At 33.5% G+C, this 18,587-nt stretch overlaps 1 protein-coding gene across 1 annotated transcript in view; it reads right to left on the bottom strand.

Moving 5' to 3' along the window:
• Nucleotides 1–3,784: 3,784 nt before the first annotated feature.
• KLHL1 (kelch like family member 1) overlaps nucleotides 3,785–18,587 on the bottom strand; it is a 588,984-nt gene continuing 574,181 nt past the window's right edge. Inside the window, exons 10-11 of the mRNA XM_001362179.4 lie at nucleotides 11,058–11,229; nucleotides 3,785–4,970 (exon numbers count right to left, since the gene is read on the bottom strand). Coding sequence (XP_001362216.1) covers nucleotides 4,911–4,970; nucleotides 11,058–11,229 — 232 coding nt within the window. The 3' untranslated portion in view covers nucleotides 3,785–4,910. The remainder of the gene's footprint in view (nucleotides 4,971–11,057; nucleotides 11,230–18,587) is intronic.

Genomic DNA, 18,587 nt, shown 5'->3' on the forward strand with positions numbered 1-18,587 from the left:
AATGAAATGGCAAACCACTCCAGAATCCTGGCCAAGAAAAACCCCATGAAGAACTAGTATTCATGGACTAATGGAGAGTTGATACAGCTAAACGACAACAAACAGTTGAAAAGGGGAGTGAGCACAGTAGAGGGCTGGAGGGCAATAGTGTGGAGGTATGTAGGAAGTACTGGGTTAATTACTGACAAGGTCAGGGCCAAAGGATTCAGAGGGTACAAACTCAAAGATCATTAAGGAAGAAGCAAGGTTGAAAAGATGGACAGCAAAAAGAACCTCAGAACCAAAGGCCTTAAAAATTGTCTCATCCAACTCTTCCCTGCCACATTTATTTTCACTAAATGAATTACACAAATATACACACATATATGTATCTATATCAACATGTGTTATGTGTATACGTATATATTTCTTTTCTTGAGAATCTAAACAATCAGGAAACTCATATAATAGAATCTTCATCCCTCAAAAACATACTTTAAATTCATAAGAGACAAAATAAAAATAGAGGAGGTGCAATCAGAGATTTATTGATCTTGGAGAAAGAATAAGGAAACAATTTCTAAAGGAACAGCACAGATTCTATTCATTTTCCTGTGCTTTCTATATGTAGATGCTATATAGTTAGAAATAGTTTTCTAAATTTTTATAATCACAAATTTGAACACCTACGCTGTGCAAAGGCATCATAAGGTACTATAAAGCACCTTTTAAGAGGTTTAAGATATTATAATCAATTCATTTCAGGTTGGCAAGTGTAATTGATTGTATTATTCCCCTCCCTCCTCACATTTGGAGAGTATTCAGTTATCCAGGCCTAATCAACTTTTCTGAATAAATGATAGTTTGGGGAATATGTGTGCATGAGAGAGAAGATTTGAGAGAAAAGGTGTCACAGGTGATTAGGATATGGCAGATTGTATTAAAATTAGACAAAAAAAAACCCAGGAAAGTTGTGAGTTTTATGAAAAGTAGAATTTCTGTTCAGCAATATTTCTGTTTTAAATTAAAAGTTTATTTTCTTCTCCCTTCTTTCTTAAACAAATGAGGATCCAGTTTCTATTTGCACTAAACTCCTCACATAAATTAATTCTTTACTGTATCCAGTCACCTAGGAAAGCATATATTCTTTCCATTTTCACTGGATTTCTCCATGCTTTATAGCTCTAAGAATTTAATTGCAAAAGTGAGAAGCAGTTAAAATATTAAAGCAAACATTTTGCTCAATTTAAAATAACCAGTGACATTTGAAGAAAGTAGGTAAAGTTGAAAGGAAGCAGGAAAAACCTCTGTGCAATGTACACTAATAATGGTAAAGGTTTAATTTACAAATGAGAGACTGGTAAGTGTTTCATTTTTTTTTTGGACAGCTTTAAACCACAGCCACAGGTCTTTGTTTAAATCTTACCTTGGCCACTTATATTGCATTAAATCATGGATTTGATTAGTCACTTTACTTCTCAAACCTGTTTTTTTTTTTCATTTTTGACTATTTAATCCACAGCATCATTATAAGGGGTAACTCCCTTTTAAGCCTTAAAGTTTTATAGATAAAATATGAGGAGGTCTTCTAATTCTTCAAAAATGTTAAAGAGTTGTGACTCCTAGCATGATTTTGTTAATATGCTAATTGTTAAAATTTCTTTGTAAGCATTTATATCACAAAAATGAGAAAAAAAATAGCTACAAATCAGGGATTGTTTTGCTTAATGTCTAGATTTCAGAAAGGATTAATAAAATGTAAAAATGTATATTCATATAATTTTTTTTCTGGAGAACTTGGTTTTGCAGCATTTTTTTACCAACACACCTCTAGTTGTCTCTCTAGGGCAATAATTACTAAGTGAAATAGAGAGGAGAGGGAAACAAAAAGAAGGAAAAGGAGAAAGACAGGGACAGGGAGGTGAAAGAAAAAGGAGTAGAATAAGTTGTGGACTAGAGGTAACTAGGAATGAGAAATTTTTGCAATTTGAATTTGCATTTCATTTGGAAGACATCTTCATCTTGAATTGTTTCATGGACTACTCCACAGCGAACAATTCCCTAACAAAGTGGTCAATTTTATTATGATATACAATAAAATAAAGATTACAAGAAAAATATAAGAAAATAGAAAAGACAATGATCATTTTCAGCAAAATGAATTATTATCACCTCATGCTAGTTCTATTTTGAACAGGAAATATCACAGGAGAAGCATAGGGTGAATTTTAAATTTTTAAAGATTATTTTAGTTTGAAAAAGCCTTGAACTTACTATTCAGATTTTATACAATATTTTCATTTAAAGATAATCAAATAAAATTTTATATGCTTTTTAAAGCTTGCAGAAATACCTTAACTTTTGTTTCACTTTTTACAAGAAATACATTAGCATCTACTTTTGTCTTTACTGAATCTGTGTACTTATTTTGCTCAATAAATGAGATAACTTAACTACCACATAGAATTCCTGTAATTTTTCCAAATGAAATCCTCCAAAATGTACATTTTAGACTACATATAGAAGAATGTGAAGATTTTCAAAAGACAGCAGAAGAACAATGGTTGAAATGTGTCATTTTAACCACATTTCACTAATGGAAGTTAGCTGTAGAAGTTGACCTTTCTTTCTGAAAGGAAAATGCATTAGACCGTGCCATAAACCATCTCCAGTTTAAGGGCAAGGAGCGATGCCAAATTTTTCTAAAGTGAGAACTAAGCACCACCATTATCAGTGTTAACAGGAGAGCTGGTTAATATACATTTAAAGCACAATTTGGACCACTTTCCATTGATCCTTTTAGTGACTTTTTTAATTAGAAGGAAAAATTTCTTACATCAAGTTGGATGCCTTATTATAGTGCAGAAAACCTTTCCCTCTTCTCTACCATGGGATAGTTTTCAATTTAGAGGATTAAAAATAGAGAATTAAAAAAAATACAAAACAACCAATAAACTGGCAGGTTTGTTATTATTGAATGGTGCTGGTTTTAGGGGTTAAATAAAAAAAATTTACTTAAACCTCAAAACAAATCTATAAAAAAAATAAATAAAGATCACTCACCAATCCTTGTACAAAGAAGGATTGGCTTATTTGTAATTAACACTTGGAATTAAGGATCTGATTGCTACTGCTCCAAGATTTATGTTGATGGCTTTGTAATGTAGAATACTCACTCCTGCATTTAGCCCTAAAGTCTGTAAGAACTTTCCATAGCCCTCAGTGCCATGAAAAGAACATGTGGGGGACAAAAAACAAAGTATTAATGAATCCCCTTCAATTTATCTTTTGGAAATCTACAGATTTTCAGTTTCCCTTCAAATGGATTTTATTTTAATGTATCTTTGCAGTACGAAATACCCAATAAAAATACTCAATAAATTTAAATACCCATTAAAAGTAAGAAACCACAACCAGTCTAGAAAGATGCCTTCATGCTTCTGAATCTGAAATGTGACCTCATCCCTTCTAACAGAGGGAAACAATTCCCCATTCTGTCAGTTCCTGCCCACTTCTCTAGCTTTGTTTGCCTCCTGAGCCTTATCATGGGCTTTTTCTAAGGGAATGGGCACTCTATTAGGTACTGATGATGTTAAGTGAAGGAGAATAAGGAAAGCTTTAATGAAGGTTTATTTTTGTTGATGGCAGCTGGGTCCACTTAAGAAGAATCTGCTACTGATTCTTTGATGTAAATATGGACTATTCAAGGTCTGAGGCAGGCAGTGGAAATGTACTTTTCATTACATTCTCTTTTATGATTTTCTCCCCTCAATTTTACTTTAAAAGAAGAGAAATGAAACATTCATTGCAACAAAGAAAAATAAGATTTATTTCAACCATTTCTTGGTTGAATGGGAGTGTATACATGGGCCCCTTAAAGAAATTACCATGCTACTTGAATTTTTATTAATTGGCAAACTTTTCTTCACAAAGAATTTTTGGAATAGATATACAAATGTATAACTCGGTGTTGCTGGGTCTCAAAGAGTCACTAGTGAAGTAAAAAATTAGAGGTTTGTTTTCACACTGTGACTTTAAGACCCTGATGTGGCCACTTTAATAGGACAGATAGTTTAGTTTTTCTAAGTAGTATCTGACCTTTAACATGCAAGGCATGCATAGAAGAGCTCTAGGACTACACCTCACATGCACACATTGAACTCAATGCAAGGCAAATGTCAGTTATTAAACTCTGATTCTTTGGCGTGTTCTCATCAAACAAAAATCATGTGGTCAAATCTCGCTAAAACAGTTCCTCCTTCTTGTTTATTCAATTTGCATCTGGAATAAAATACATCTACCGACGCAGGTGAGATATGCACTTCAGATTGAAGGGAGAATAGTTTTGTTCTCTAAGCTGAAGAGGCAAACATGGGTCTTTCTGCTCAATTTTCATTATTCTTCAGGGAAATGAAGACTATAAGTCCTCTCAAACATCTTTATTTTAATAGAAATTATCCCACTTCCTTTCAAAAACTCACATTAAATTAGGAAAATAATAATTCATTCAAATGTACCCTGACCAAGGAAATGTCACTACAATTGACTTCCTCTTAAAATACATGAAATTTAAAAAAAAAATGAATTCTGTATAGTTATTGAAAACAGCCATGCCACAGATAAATACCTGTTTCTCATCTTTCAGTTGATTTTTTAAAAATCCACAACTTTTGGCATCTCTGGTTATTATATATTCTACAAAACAAAGTACCAGCAATAGTTCCTCAGCTAACTACATGATGGCCAGACATTTGTCCCCTAAACAGACCGATGTTCTCTTATTCCTTTTTTTCATTCTTTTTGATCTTCCACCTTCTTTGACATCAGTAGCCCAATTTTCATAAAATCTTGTTCTTATAAAGTTACCATTCTTGTCATGTGATAGAAAAATAATCACTGCAGTGAGTCAAATTCCAAACAATGAAAGCACATCAAGGTTGCTTGATGACTACGACACAGGCACCTGCTCTTCCAATGTTTAAGGAAGCCATCTGTTGAGAGAAGATGAGAAATAGCTTAACATGGGATCTCTGGACTACTTAGAAAACTATTTAGGTTGTGGATTAGTGAAGGCTAATAAAAGTATTAGGTAGGTTTATATTTCTAAATTTAAGATTGAAACAGCAGAGAACAAGTCCACCTGCCATACTGATTCAGTGCAGTAGATATGGGACTCCTATAGTTTTCCACTGGGAAAAAATAAAGCTGCAGGCAGAGGGATAAGCAAAATGAAATAAAACTGGGTAAGGTTTTGTCAGATCAATTATTTATATTAAACATTTGTTCAAAAAAAGAAATTCATTAGGACTTCCAGTTTTATTTGCTAGAAACAATCCAGGAAGGCAATTGTTAAAAAAGCTATTAAACATATTGATAGATCAAAAGTTAATTTATTAATAAATCATAAGTCACAAATCCATCTTGCTTTGGAAAGAAGATTTTTTTCCCTTTTCCTTTCCATATTTGTCTCTAGATGGGCCTCCTTGAAATGAAAAAAATGAAAAATGAAATAATACTTCCTCAATTACCTTACACAATTAAATTAAGTGATCTCCTAAAATAAACATTCACCATGTATCCCATTAAGTGCCACCATGTTACTCAGGGAGAAAGACCATAATTTTACTGTGGCATTTGTGTATATTTAGGAGTCACTAAGATCAAGTTGGAAGTCTTTCCTAATAGAACACATCTAAATAAGTACCACAATTTTATTTTTCTGTGGTCCCAGTAACACAAAATTCCTCTAGGTTAACCTGACAGATATGAGACAATACTCATGATAAAATAGTTTTCTTATGTGCATATTTTCAGGCCCCCTTTGCTTCTTCCTAGGTTACTGGAAATAACATTCACTAGGCTACATAAAAAATACATAGTTCTTCCCGATAGGAAGTAACCCTGTCATCTTTCCCTGTGCAAGTGTTCCTTTCTCTCTTTTTTACAAGACAAATGAGGTCTTGCTGGAATTTATATTCTGATTCTAAGAAAAAAATTAACCTTGACCAGTATGAACACAATGCAGGCTTAAAAACCTTTCTGAATGCAATTACAGGAAAGTTTGGTTAAAATATATTCAACCATATTTGGAAGCACCCCCAAAATATCATAATTTAAAATTTCAAGTAAAAGAAGGTGGTGTGGTAGTACTCGTGAGATAAAGTTGATTTTTTCTTTTAAAAGATACATATTCTTCTGAGATTTTATACACATATATATACATATGACATCTATATCTATGCATATGTACACATGTAAAGTTGGTCTTTTGGGACTTGCAATTAAAAAAATTCATCCTTTGTTCAAATTAACTACATACAAATATGAAATTCGTCTCTGTTACTATGTAGAACCTCTAATTGAGTAAATGAAAGGGACTCACATCCAGATAAGATTATTATACATTTATCCAATGCTGCTGAATAGTCAGTTGTAGAGTGAGAATTAAAGAATCATAAATTCCAGTATAGGATGAATAGAAAAAATGTCTAACAGAATCACTGAAAATTGAATTTTATATATTTAAACTAACATGTGTAGAATTATCTTAATTAACCTTAGAATTTTAGAAACAAAGATAAACTCCTCGGTTTGGAATTCAGAGTTCTGAACAATCTGCCCTCCATATTGTCAGTCTTCTTGCATTTAATCCTTTCTACAGACTCTACCATTCACAAAAGTCTCACACATGACTCTCTCTGTGTCTTGAACTGTCTGCCCGTCATCTTTCTAGCCTCATCCCTATCTCTTGGAATCCTTGGTTTCCTTCAAGACAGCTCAGGGCCATCTTCTGTTGATGGCCTTTTTTCTGATTGCTTAGTTCCTAGTGACTTCCCTTCCTTCAAAATAGCTTATTTCACTTTTGCATGTATTTTTTTAGATATTTCATTTTCCCAATTACATGTAAAAACAACTTTAACATTCATTAAAAAAATTTGAGTTCCAAATTCTATCCTTTTTTTCCTATTACCCTCTCCACGCTGTCCAACCCTTCCTCACTCCTTGAGATGGTGGGCAATCTGAAAAAGATTTTGTATGTCCTTTGCATTTATGCAAGTGAAACAGGTGTTCATAACTTTCTTTTTTACTGTCATGGACCCTTTGGGTAGTCTGACAAAACCTAAAAGTCTATGGATTCCTCATGGATAATTTGTATTTTGATTAGGCTATTTTTGCTTTGTTTGGGGTTGCAAAGAAAAGAAATGCTAAATTTGAAATAGAAGTTATTGAAAATAAAATTTTTAAAAGCATTTTTTCCTTTCCAAGAAAATAGACTCTGTGAAATATGTGTTTAGATTAAGAACCGTTGCCATTTAGGCCTATTTTGTATCCCCCATTATAATGTAAACTCTTTTAGGATAGGATCTGTTTTTCTTTTGTATTTTTATTTTTAGTACTTAATACAGTGCCTGTGACATAGTAGGCATTTTATAAATGCTTACTGATTGATTTTCAAGAATCACATTGTAGCATTTAAGATATATTGGCTTTTATTTTTATTATTCCTTGGTGAAATGAAGGGAATATATATAGAATGATTAGATATACATATAGAATATATTCTTTATCTCTTTACAGAATACTTCTCTGATGATGGTACCATTGTGGTGTAGGAAGTGATAGCTTTGGGATAACTATCCATAAATTTATTCACTTGGAGTACACTTCAGGTGAAAAAGCTATTATACTTATTGGGATAATTTTGAAGATATTTCCCCAGACCATTGTGCAGCATTAAAATGTGTTATTCATTCACTCTAGTCAGAGACACACAATGGAATAACTCCAATATTTTGTCATAAATAGGCAATAGCTAAAATTGCTATTGGCCTTATTAAAATTCAAAAATCATAGAACCTTATTAAAATCCATCTTATGACAATAACTGAAGACAGAGCCCAGAGTTTTTTTTTTAATAATGAAGAATATGAACATGGTTAGAAATATATTTTTAAAAGTAACTTTTACTCAGGTTTTAATAAAACTTTATGCCTCAGATGCTAGATCAACATTTTATTAATGTGAAATTGTTGCCATCCATGAACTCTTTTTCTCATAGCTATTTGAAAATAATTAGTGAATGAAAGGCAATAACAGAACACAGTCCAAAGTTTGGGGTTATATACTTGGTCAAACCAAACAACCAAAGTAACAACAAAATAATAATTCAGAGTCATATTTTTTTTAAACTTATAGTGCCAGGAACCCCTTTCTTTTTCTACTAACAACCACAAAATGAATAGGAAAGTAAATGCTTTCTTCTCACCTCATTTTGTATTTTTTTTTAAAATCCCCACTCTGGTAGTTCCCTGATTTTCTTGTTTCCTCTTTTAGAGGACTCCTTTTTTGCCTAGAGATCAAAAAAATGACTACTTCTAGAGATCCTATGCAAATTATTCTTTTCCATACAACATAGAGTGAATATGCACTCATTATGTCACAAAAGAATGATTTTGGAGAAAGCTGCCATCCTCCCATTCCACACCATTAGAATTCCTGAACATCTGGGGCAATCCCTGGGTACAAACCCAAACCATTCCTTTTACTCTTAATTTCCCCCCAAAATGCTATGCCATATGAGTATAGGATGTATAGTATAGAGTAACTATATAGAATACAACTCTATAGTTCTCTCTCCCTCATTTTATCTATTTATTCATTTTTAATATTCTTTTGAAAGATAGTTTTTGTATTCCAAATCCTCTCCTTTCCTTCTGCTCCTCCCTTCCCCACCAAGAAGGCAAGCAATGTGATTTCAGTTACACACAGGAAAGAATGCAAAACATTCTTCCACATTCTACCACAATCCTTCCTGGATGTCTCAAGCCCCACCATCTGTCATCCACTCCCTCCTCACCTGAAAATTGGACTTTGCCTATAGAGCCAACCTAGGCTTTGGGAAACCAACTTTTGTCTCATCTTCCTCAGTTCTAGCCTTTCACCCAGCCATCCCAACACTTGTACACCTTCCCTCTCTGCCCCATTTTCCAGCTCCACTTTATATGTTGTCTACCCCTGTGAAAATATAAACATGTTTGTCTTTTTATCTCCAGAATTTAGCACAGAACCTGGCACATTCTAAATCATTAATAAATGCTTTATTGATTTGTAATTCTCTTCCACTGAAGTTTTCTTGAATCTTCTTTCAAATATTTCCCTTTCCTATGTAGCTTCACAAAACAGATGCAAACAGATGCAAATTAGCTTTTATATTTCCAATAGAAGCTACACAGTACCAAAAGGTATATGTAGATGGCTGATCACTTATTTTTTGATAGTTACTGGATAAAAGGGAGGAGGCAATCATCAGTTTTGATGGAGCATCCTCCTGTACCTTGGCAGATGTATTGTGTCCTTAATGCAAAAAGATCTGAGATAGATGTTAAATATAAACATTTGCAATGGTATATCATTTAACTATGGCAGTCAGGCATTTGACCAAGGTTCTACAAAGGCATCAACATTTTTAAAATATTCTTACTATGATCATGGGAAGAATGGAAGAAAGGAAATTTATCTCTTCCTAGTGACCCAGATTCCTAATAATTTTCCGACCTATTTTGTAGAGGTAGTCTAAATCTTGTACCTTCAATGGGTGACAACAATTATAAAGGAAAGGGGAAAAAATACCTAAGAAGTAAAATCTAAAAGCAATTTAAGAGTTTTTTTAAAAAAAATTTAATGCACTAAAATAAAGCTGTTGTTAAAATAAAAATAACTTAAATGCTATTTAGCTTCCCATATGCTATATGAGTCAAAAGAGAATAAAAGCCGCTCCTCCCTCCTTCACCATGGAACCAGAGAGGCCACATGGGCAGAAACAGAAACTCAAAAACTCCCCCCCACATAAGGAGACACACAAACAGGAAAAGAGGATTGTAGGAAATGTAGTCTCTAGGGTTCAAGATTCTAAATCAATTCAGATCTGAGAGGAAAAAGGCACTTTTTAATTTCAATTTTAGAAGAATAATATGTGTAATGGGTAGTTACTTTGAATAAGTAATGAAGATTCTATATTACATCATTTATATACCCATAAACAATATATTCATGGCCTTTTTAAAATGTGCCTTTATAGAAGTAGCACCTTTAAAATGTATATTTATCCACTTAGTTTGTCAATAATATTTATTCAGTACTTATTATGTTTTTTTTTTAGGAAATTAAGAAGCTCAGTTACAAGGTTTTGCATTAAATTGGGATTGGGGGAAAGACCATTAACATCACTTTTGTTTTGCTTATTTTAATTTGAGGAAGAAATAATTTCCTCAAAAAATCATAATGAATCATGGAGTACATGAAGATTTATTTCTTCCTCTCTTCCTGTTGGAGCATCAGTTTTAGACTCTCTTCTGCTCAGCCAAGGGGGAATGTTTTCTTTCATGACTCCAAGGCGTCAGGCTTACATGTTATAGAAGAGTTAAATCTCTCCTATTGATAGTCTGTCCTTGATAATAGGAATTTTGTCTGCTTCAAAGATAGGCAATTGAAATTTATTCTGTAGTGTGGGACAGGTGCAGGATCTGGGGCTACTGGCCAATGCCCCATTTCTCTCCATGGAATTAATTTTAGGCTATGCACAAGCTTCAGGACCATACAGAAACACCTCTAATAGAAAAATTTAGGCAAGAAGAGATGTTCTGTCTCCCTGATGTGAAGTAGACCTATCAAGATGTAGCTTTTTTGGTTATTACTTTGTTTTCTGCATGTTTCAAAGAAAATAGGATTCATTTTTACCCTCGAGAAACTGTGAAAAGGCTAGTTACTACAGAAAGTTTATATTGAGAATTATCAAAAAAGTCACAATTCTAGTGTCTTCTTTCAGTGAATTCAGTGGCTTAGAATTATAGTGTTTCCTAGAAAGGAAATCTTTTAAAATTAATTGAGACTTAGACAAATACTTAATCAAGAAAATAACTCAATTTTTTAGGGGGAAAGAGCAAACATATTCTTTTTATACTAAAAGAATACATTGTATCACTCAAGGCTTCCATATTATCTTCCCTAGGAAGGCTATGTACTTCTCAAGCCTTTTGAAGAAAGTCTTTTAACACTTTCTGGTAACCAAACAGTCTCACCTGTGTCCATTCATTAGTTTGCGGGTCATAGGATTCCATAGTGTTCAGGTAGGACTGACCATCGTATCCACCTACTGCATATAACCTGTCACCCAGAAGACACACTCCAACAGCATCTCGAGGCATACTTAAAGGAGCCACCATGGTCCATGTGTCTGTTTTGGGGTCATATCTAAAATTCAAGTGGAAAAGGAAAATAAATTATTTGGCATATACCTAATTATGCACCTATAAATTATTTCAGAGGACATTTTTAGGAAGAAAAATATTTTAGTTTCTATAACTTTAACAAGAGATTAAAAGTTAATAATAATAGGAAATAATCTAATAATAAATATTAAGTATAAATAAACAAATAAATAATCTGTTTTTTTATTTTTAGGAAATATATTATTTAGCTCTGAAAACAAGTAGCTCAATCTCATTTTACAGATAACTAATTTTTCTTATTTTTTATAGGTCTATGGAATATTATTTAGAAAAGATACGTTATCATAAGCATTAAACCATGGCTAAAATCTATTTAAAAGTCACAATTGTCTAAATAAACATATAAACATCACTTATTTTCCTAGTGTTTTAACATAGCCTTTTAATTTTAGACTTGTATTGATAACTTTTGTTTTTAATGTCACCAACATTTCTAAAAAATATTTCTCCCTCTCTGTTACTCAAAAGCCTTCCCTTCTAACAAAAAAGAAAAAAGAAAAGGAAGTGGTAGGAAAGTCAAGATATAAAGCAAATCTGACAACGTATTGATGTATAACCATAGTTCTCCATAGCTGCATCAAACGGAGGGAAGTGCTTTTTCCCATCTCTGGTCAACCTTGGTCATTGTAAATACACATAAAAGACATGAGAATGATGCCTTAAATTTTGATCTTTCATTGACATTGCTACAATCCCTGTGTATATTGCTTCTTTGCTTCTGTTTGTTATATGAATCTTCCTATGTTTCAATACAATGTAAAAAATATCTTACTTTTTTTATTTAGTACATATTACCTCAGACTTAATGGAAGTTTGGGGAATCCTTTTTACTGGATGAAGAGATGCTACAAGCCTGGGGCTGACAAAATAACATGACGTTTTTGTGCTTTAAGAGTGGCAAAACTCTTTCTTTATAGTAACTCTGTGAGGTAGACATCACATTTAGTATTATCCCCACTTTACAGCTTGTAGATGTACTTGCTCAATGTCATCTTCTTAGTATTAGAGCGAGGATTGAATCTGTAATATTTCTGGACTCGAAACCTAATAATTTTCCCCTTCCTTATGCCTCTGTATTAAAGATGTCATCTACAAGTGGTTCACAAACACATTGCATTCTTTGAATCTGAGACCACCTTAATAATAAATTTAATGAATGATGGTTTAGTCAAGGGCTTGATGAGGTACCATTGCCATGAAGTTTAAGACATGAGACAAATCACTTTGAATCACAGTAAGACTTGTAAAGCACAACTAGTAAATGTGAGCCTGCAAAAATAACTATCAGGGACTGTTTTTAATAACATTTATTCTTAGACATTAGAGTTATGGCTTAAAGAACATGGATATGAATCTTAGAATGGGAAAATAAAGTGGGTTATAATTTCACTTAAATTTTATTTCATGCTATTAGCAAAAGATTTGGACCCTGGGAAGCAACTCTCAATGTATTCATGGCATATTCTATTAGCCCTTCAGAGCTATAAAGAAGATTTCTATCACTTGAGAAGGAGTTTTTTGGTTATAATATGACATGTTCTTGGACGAATGAAACACAGGCTATGGATGTTGTAATGAAGAGGGAGGTGGGGGACACGAAATGTCATTCAGATGTGCTGGAAAACTTGAGCCAGCAGGAAAGATAAGAGAAGGAGCCAAGGGGTGATAAACTCTACCAGGAATACAATTTTGCCTAAAAATACCTCCTAAGTAAGTCAGTGTTTGGATATGTGGCCGGGCTCATTTGAATCCACTTTTGATATTTCATAGAATCTTTAGTTTGATGAATAATCTAGAGGAACTAACTTTTTTTAACATGTTTTGTTTGTTGAGTTCAAAATGTAAGAGGGGTGTGGTGATTCCCAAACCCCATTTGGAAAATCCCTTAGGTCCCAGTCCTATTTGCACGAAGTAGTAAGAGAAATAGTAAAAGGTACTCTTAAGAACTAGTGTGCTGAATCAGCAAAAGGAAAAGAGAAACTAGATTCTCCAGCATTTTTGCATTTCCCACTATTAATTATCTGAACTGTTAGTCAGTACAGGTTGTCTTTTAGAACCTACAACAACAATTTACAATAATCCATGGCTGTATCAATATTGATGAACAGCTCATTTGGCCAGTAACATTGGCCAAATAAGAAAGTACATTTCTGTAGGTCTGATAACCATATAGGCTGCCTAGAATCCTCCTTAGTAGAAAAATTTTAGCAGAAACCCTGGCTTGCAAATGCTATAGATGGAGATATGTTTAAAGCTTCATTCATATGCTTTGGGGATCATTCTTTAATTGAGTTTTCATCCAACCACTTCTTCACTTATCGGAGAGTAATTTTCAACTATCAGAGACTAAGGTCATATTAGCAAATATAATATCTTCGAGTTAGAAGAAATCTTAGAAAAAAAACCAGCTCAAACTCCTCATATTATAAGGGAGGAAAAATGAGACAAAGTGATGAGGTGACTTCCCAAGGGTGAGTTGCTATGACAAGAGTAAGAAAAAGCTTGTTTGTAGACTCATACAAACATGTTACTGGCAAGGTTATCAGTGCATGTGCATATAAGCACATATACACTCATAAAACATCTCAATGTACAGATAACACAGCTACATATGTACATATGTGCATGTACACACATTTACACACATGTGTATGTTCAGGTTCTTTGTCAGAGGAAGGACTTGAATCATGTTCTTTCTCACTCCCAAACAGCTCGGTGTCTAATATTTCAGGACAGATACACACTTTCTCACACTATTCAATTAATTAAATTCCTATCATACAGTTCTACAAAATGTAATCAAAATTTCCAGCCAAGAATTTGTACCAAGATTTTTTGGGGGGGAAGAATGAGGGGAATGTTTTATCCAAATAGATGTCTGAATAGTATAATATTTCTGAAGCTTTTAGCTACCCATCAGATTTATCATCAAGATATTTTAACTCTGGCAGCTACCCACTGTCTGCATTTTCAATGGCAAACTAATAAAGAGGGCTCTATTTTATATGTCCTGGAAGTGGGGACAGATGCTATAGGTTCTTCTTATTGCAAAAATTCCCTGAGAATTTTCTTTAACTGAATTTCCCCTTTCAGTCTATTTCTGATGATGTGCATAGGATTAGCCTGATAAGAAGAAAGGCTTCTTGGTTTATAGCAATTATTGAAAAAGCACTTTCTCCTTGTAGGCTGGTTACAGGTGCAAGGGTTGGGGCACAAAGGTCCTATCTCCTTGGCTGTAAATGACATCACTTCCATTTGTTAATGGCAATCATTAGTAATGGGATTATGGTGAAGATTGTTGAAAGGCACTTTCAATGCTCCAGATGCTATACATCCCTTAGGTATCCAAAGGAATTCTTGTGTGTTTCAATAGCTGATTCCCATTAAATAAAGAGGATCCAAGCAGTAGCAAAGCTGTTTGTAAAATGCAAGAGTTCCTTTTAAAGCAAATGACTGAGAAGTGGCATATAAACTGACAAACAATGGAGGACTCTAGAAATAATTCCAAAAGAGGAGCATGCAAGTACAAGCCTATAGTGTGTGTGTGTGTATATATATATATATATATATATATATATATATATTTGCACATTAGTAATTTTCTTGCTAATAATCTATCCATTTTCAGCAAATAGGTTAAGTTTAAGTTCAATATTTTTCACCTGGGAAATTTGGGACCATCCATATAGTTATAATGTATCATAACCATTTGTTTCAATGACATTTTTAAAACAATTGCTTCCATTTTTTGGTGAATATTTTCTGGCAAATAAAGTTTTTAAGTGGTAGAAAAAAGAGCCTTCAGAGTTATTGATGTAGAAACAATATTTCTGCTTCTTCTATTGGCAGGGAGATGGGGAATGGTGATGGACTGTCTAATGATACATTTTGCTGGTGCAGATACAAGCAGGCTCTTCAGTCATCCTGATTCACTGAGGCCAGCAGCAATATAACTAGCATTTTTTCATGCCTGTGGCAAATTTCACAAAACATGCCTAGGGCAATTTTCAAAAAATGAGCCTGGGGCAAGAAGCATGAAAATTGCCCTCAAATTAACTTTTAAAGACAAATCCAGCTATTGTCTTTGTTGGTGGGGAGTGGGGGGAGAGATTCAGGAGGGGGAGAGGACTCTCAGCAAGGGATGGGGGAGAGGATAGAGCTCACCTAAGACTTAAGAGATTGGGCCACCTGGTAGCTTCCTGTTTTTACCAATTGCTCTTTCCTACTAGATGTTGAGTTTAGTTTTATTTTGCTGAAAGGAATATAAACCCTGACAGCACCATATACATTCTGTATCTTGAGGCCAAAGTCCAGTCATCCCACCTCAATTATAAAACTGATGGCCACTCTGAATGGTGGCAAGAAGCAAAACCTGATACCTTTATTTTCCCACCCTTTTAGGGAATTGGACAGAATAATTATGGAAAACCAAACTCAATATTTTGTGCTATGTCTGGTTTAACTAGCATTATGCAGGCCTAGCCATAGTCGACATGGAATTATTAGGGTAACTCAAACTCAAACTTGAGTGATAAACTAACAACAAAGAATTCAAAATTAATTAAGTGGCATATTCTTACTGAGCATTTATTGTGCATTCAGTCTGGTAGTAGTTGATTTATTTTAAATGCCTCATTAGGACTAGAACATGCAGAAAATTTTCAAGGGAACAAGAAAAATATCTAGTTATTTAATGTTTTAATAAAAAATCACACAATCAAGCAAAAATTAAAACCAAGAAAACAAAATTCATTGAGTTTTTTTTTAACAGTAATTATTCTCTGATACTCTGTACGTGGGGCTTCCTGGTTAAATAAATTAATTAGTTAAATTACACTCAGTGACTTTTATTCTTGTCTTCACCTTTAAATTCATTACTTTCTATGTTCAGGATTTTTTTTACAGTATTCTCCCTAGCCTGGGGCATATCACGTTATTACACAAAGATGAAATCAATAGTTTTTTCTAGCTAAGGAAAGAAACTGAAAAAGTGAGGGAAAGCATTTTTCAAGCAATTATAGTGAACTCTCCTTTTTAGCCCCATTCTGTTGACAGGAAGGTGTTAGCCATTCTTTTTAGTCCGGAGTACCTGCTACATGTCTGTTGTTTTATGCATGTATGTATTTGTATATTCATTTGTTTATATATTGCTTTAGATACATAGTTAGACATCTATATATAAGCATCTACATATATATATATACATATATATATGGATATATGTAAATTTTGAAAATGTACTTTTATATATTTAGGTTTTCTTCCTTTCCAACTACTCACTTTGGCTTTTATGGAGTAACAATGAAAATATCGTGTCAAAGACTCCATTATAATTTATAGCACTCAGGGAAGAGAAGACACAATGCACAGTTGGTAAATTTAGTTGTAAAATGTACTGGCTTGAGGTTCTTTCTGAAATAGATTTTCTCTGAAGATAGCTACTGGAAGCCATGTAAGTATTTATTTTTCAGATATGATTTTTAAAGTATTACTATTTTTTTTTCTGAGAAGTAGCATGAAGACTGATTTTAGTCAGAAAGGTATGAGTTCTGGTCCTTTTTCTGACACATACAGTTGTGGAGATTAAATTTAACTCTCTCCTGATTATAGCAATGAAATATTGTGAAGATTAAATTATAATCCCTGCCTTTCTTTTTAGTTTTAATCACCAAAAGCATAAACACCTTGCTTACAGTAGTGGAGAGATCTGCTCATTTTTCAGATTTAATCACCAAAGGTGTAAATACTCCATTTCACACATTAAGTAGGAGGTCTGCCTGTGAAATAGTGGGTGATGAATCAAAATCAACTGACTGCCCCAGGCAGTCCTAAAAGCAAAAGCTTCAACTGTGATTGGTAGATGTAAAAATTAGGAGAATTGACCCAAAAGAAAGTACCTTTAATAGGGAGTGACAATTGCCTGAGTGCAGTTTGATTTGGAACTCTCATTTGGAGTGGAACCTCCTGTGAGAGAGAGTTCTACTGGGAGCTCAACTGGGAGTGGAGGCTGATAAAGAATCTGCTGCCTGGACTGACAGGTGGTGAGTGAAAAGCTGACTCAACTGCTGTTTTTTTGTTTTTTTTTTTTCTGAAGAGACTGGTCTCAGGAAAGACCTATCTTTCTGAGAGACTTCCCCCCCTGAAACTAACTCTGTCTGCCTGAGGGGAGAGGGGGCCAAGGGTAAATTACTTAGTGCTTAGGCTAGATATCTTACCCTATCCTTTTTGATTTCCTTCTTCATTCTCTATATTTTGTAAATAAATTGTAAATTAATTGTAAATTGTAATTGTAAAATAAATCTCTTTGGAATTAATTAAATTCCTGGCGACCACTCTTAAGTAATCAAGTCTAATCCTTTTAAAATTAACCCCTTTTCCCTCTTACACAGTCCATATGAGTATGAGTAAATTGCTTTACCTTTCACTGACATGAGCAGTTCTTAATAGAAATGTAAGTAAGAGACAGAGAACCATCTGTAGTAGTCTTACATCTGTGAAATAAATCTGTCTCTAATTAGTCTCTACTCAGAGGACTAATAATAAATCCAATAATAATGATACAATTTTTCAACATTTTAATGAGAAAAACATATGAGAATAAGTGTTTTGTTTTGAATAAAAAATAAACAACTACGGTCATAAGATATTTTAATAGATTTCACTTGATCTCAGGTTTTCCCTCCAATTGGGAGGTTTTTAATCTATATCTTTTTTATGTTATGATTAGCAAAATTTATGTTATAAATAGGACCAGTGGATCAAATCATTTTGAGCTAGAAGGAACTTTAGTGACCACTTCATCTAACATGAATACTGAATATACTTGAATACTGAAACCTAGAGATTGAATTTGCCCAGTATTACATTAGAAGTAGCAGCATGATATTGGATAGAACATCATTGATAGAGTTGGCTTTGGAGCTTGGAGGGCTTGAATTCAGATTCTCTGTGCAATGCACATATTCTCTATAATTCTACAAAAGTTAAAGTCTTAGTGCTATTAGCTATTGTCCAAGATTATAAAATGTAGAGATAATGCTGATTTGCATTCAGTATGTTTTTTTTTTTATCTAGGTATTTCCTGTCTCAATGGAATCATAGATACAGTTCTTATCCTTATCTACCTGGGTAGTTAATGAAAGTGTGGCAGTTCATTTTACTAAAATAGAGAATGAAAATTCAGGTTTAGAAGATTTTAAATCAAAGTAGAATTGATAAATGGGTGGCTGTTCTTTAAAAAAAGGCTCACTTTTTTACATGATGAGATAATTCTTTTTTTTTTTTTAAACCCTTACCTTCTGTCTTGGAGTCAATACTGTG

Source organism: Monodelphis domestica, chromosome 8 (assembly GCF_027887165.1).
Source record: "Monodelphis domestica isolate mMonDom1 chromosome 8, mMonDom1.pri, whole genome shotgun sequence".
NCBI lineage: Eukaryota > Metazoa > Chordata > Mammalia > Didelphimorphia > Didelphidae > Monodelphis > Monodelphis domestica.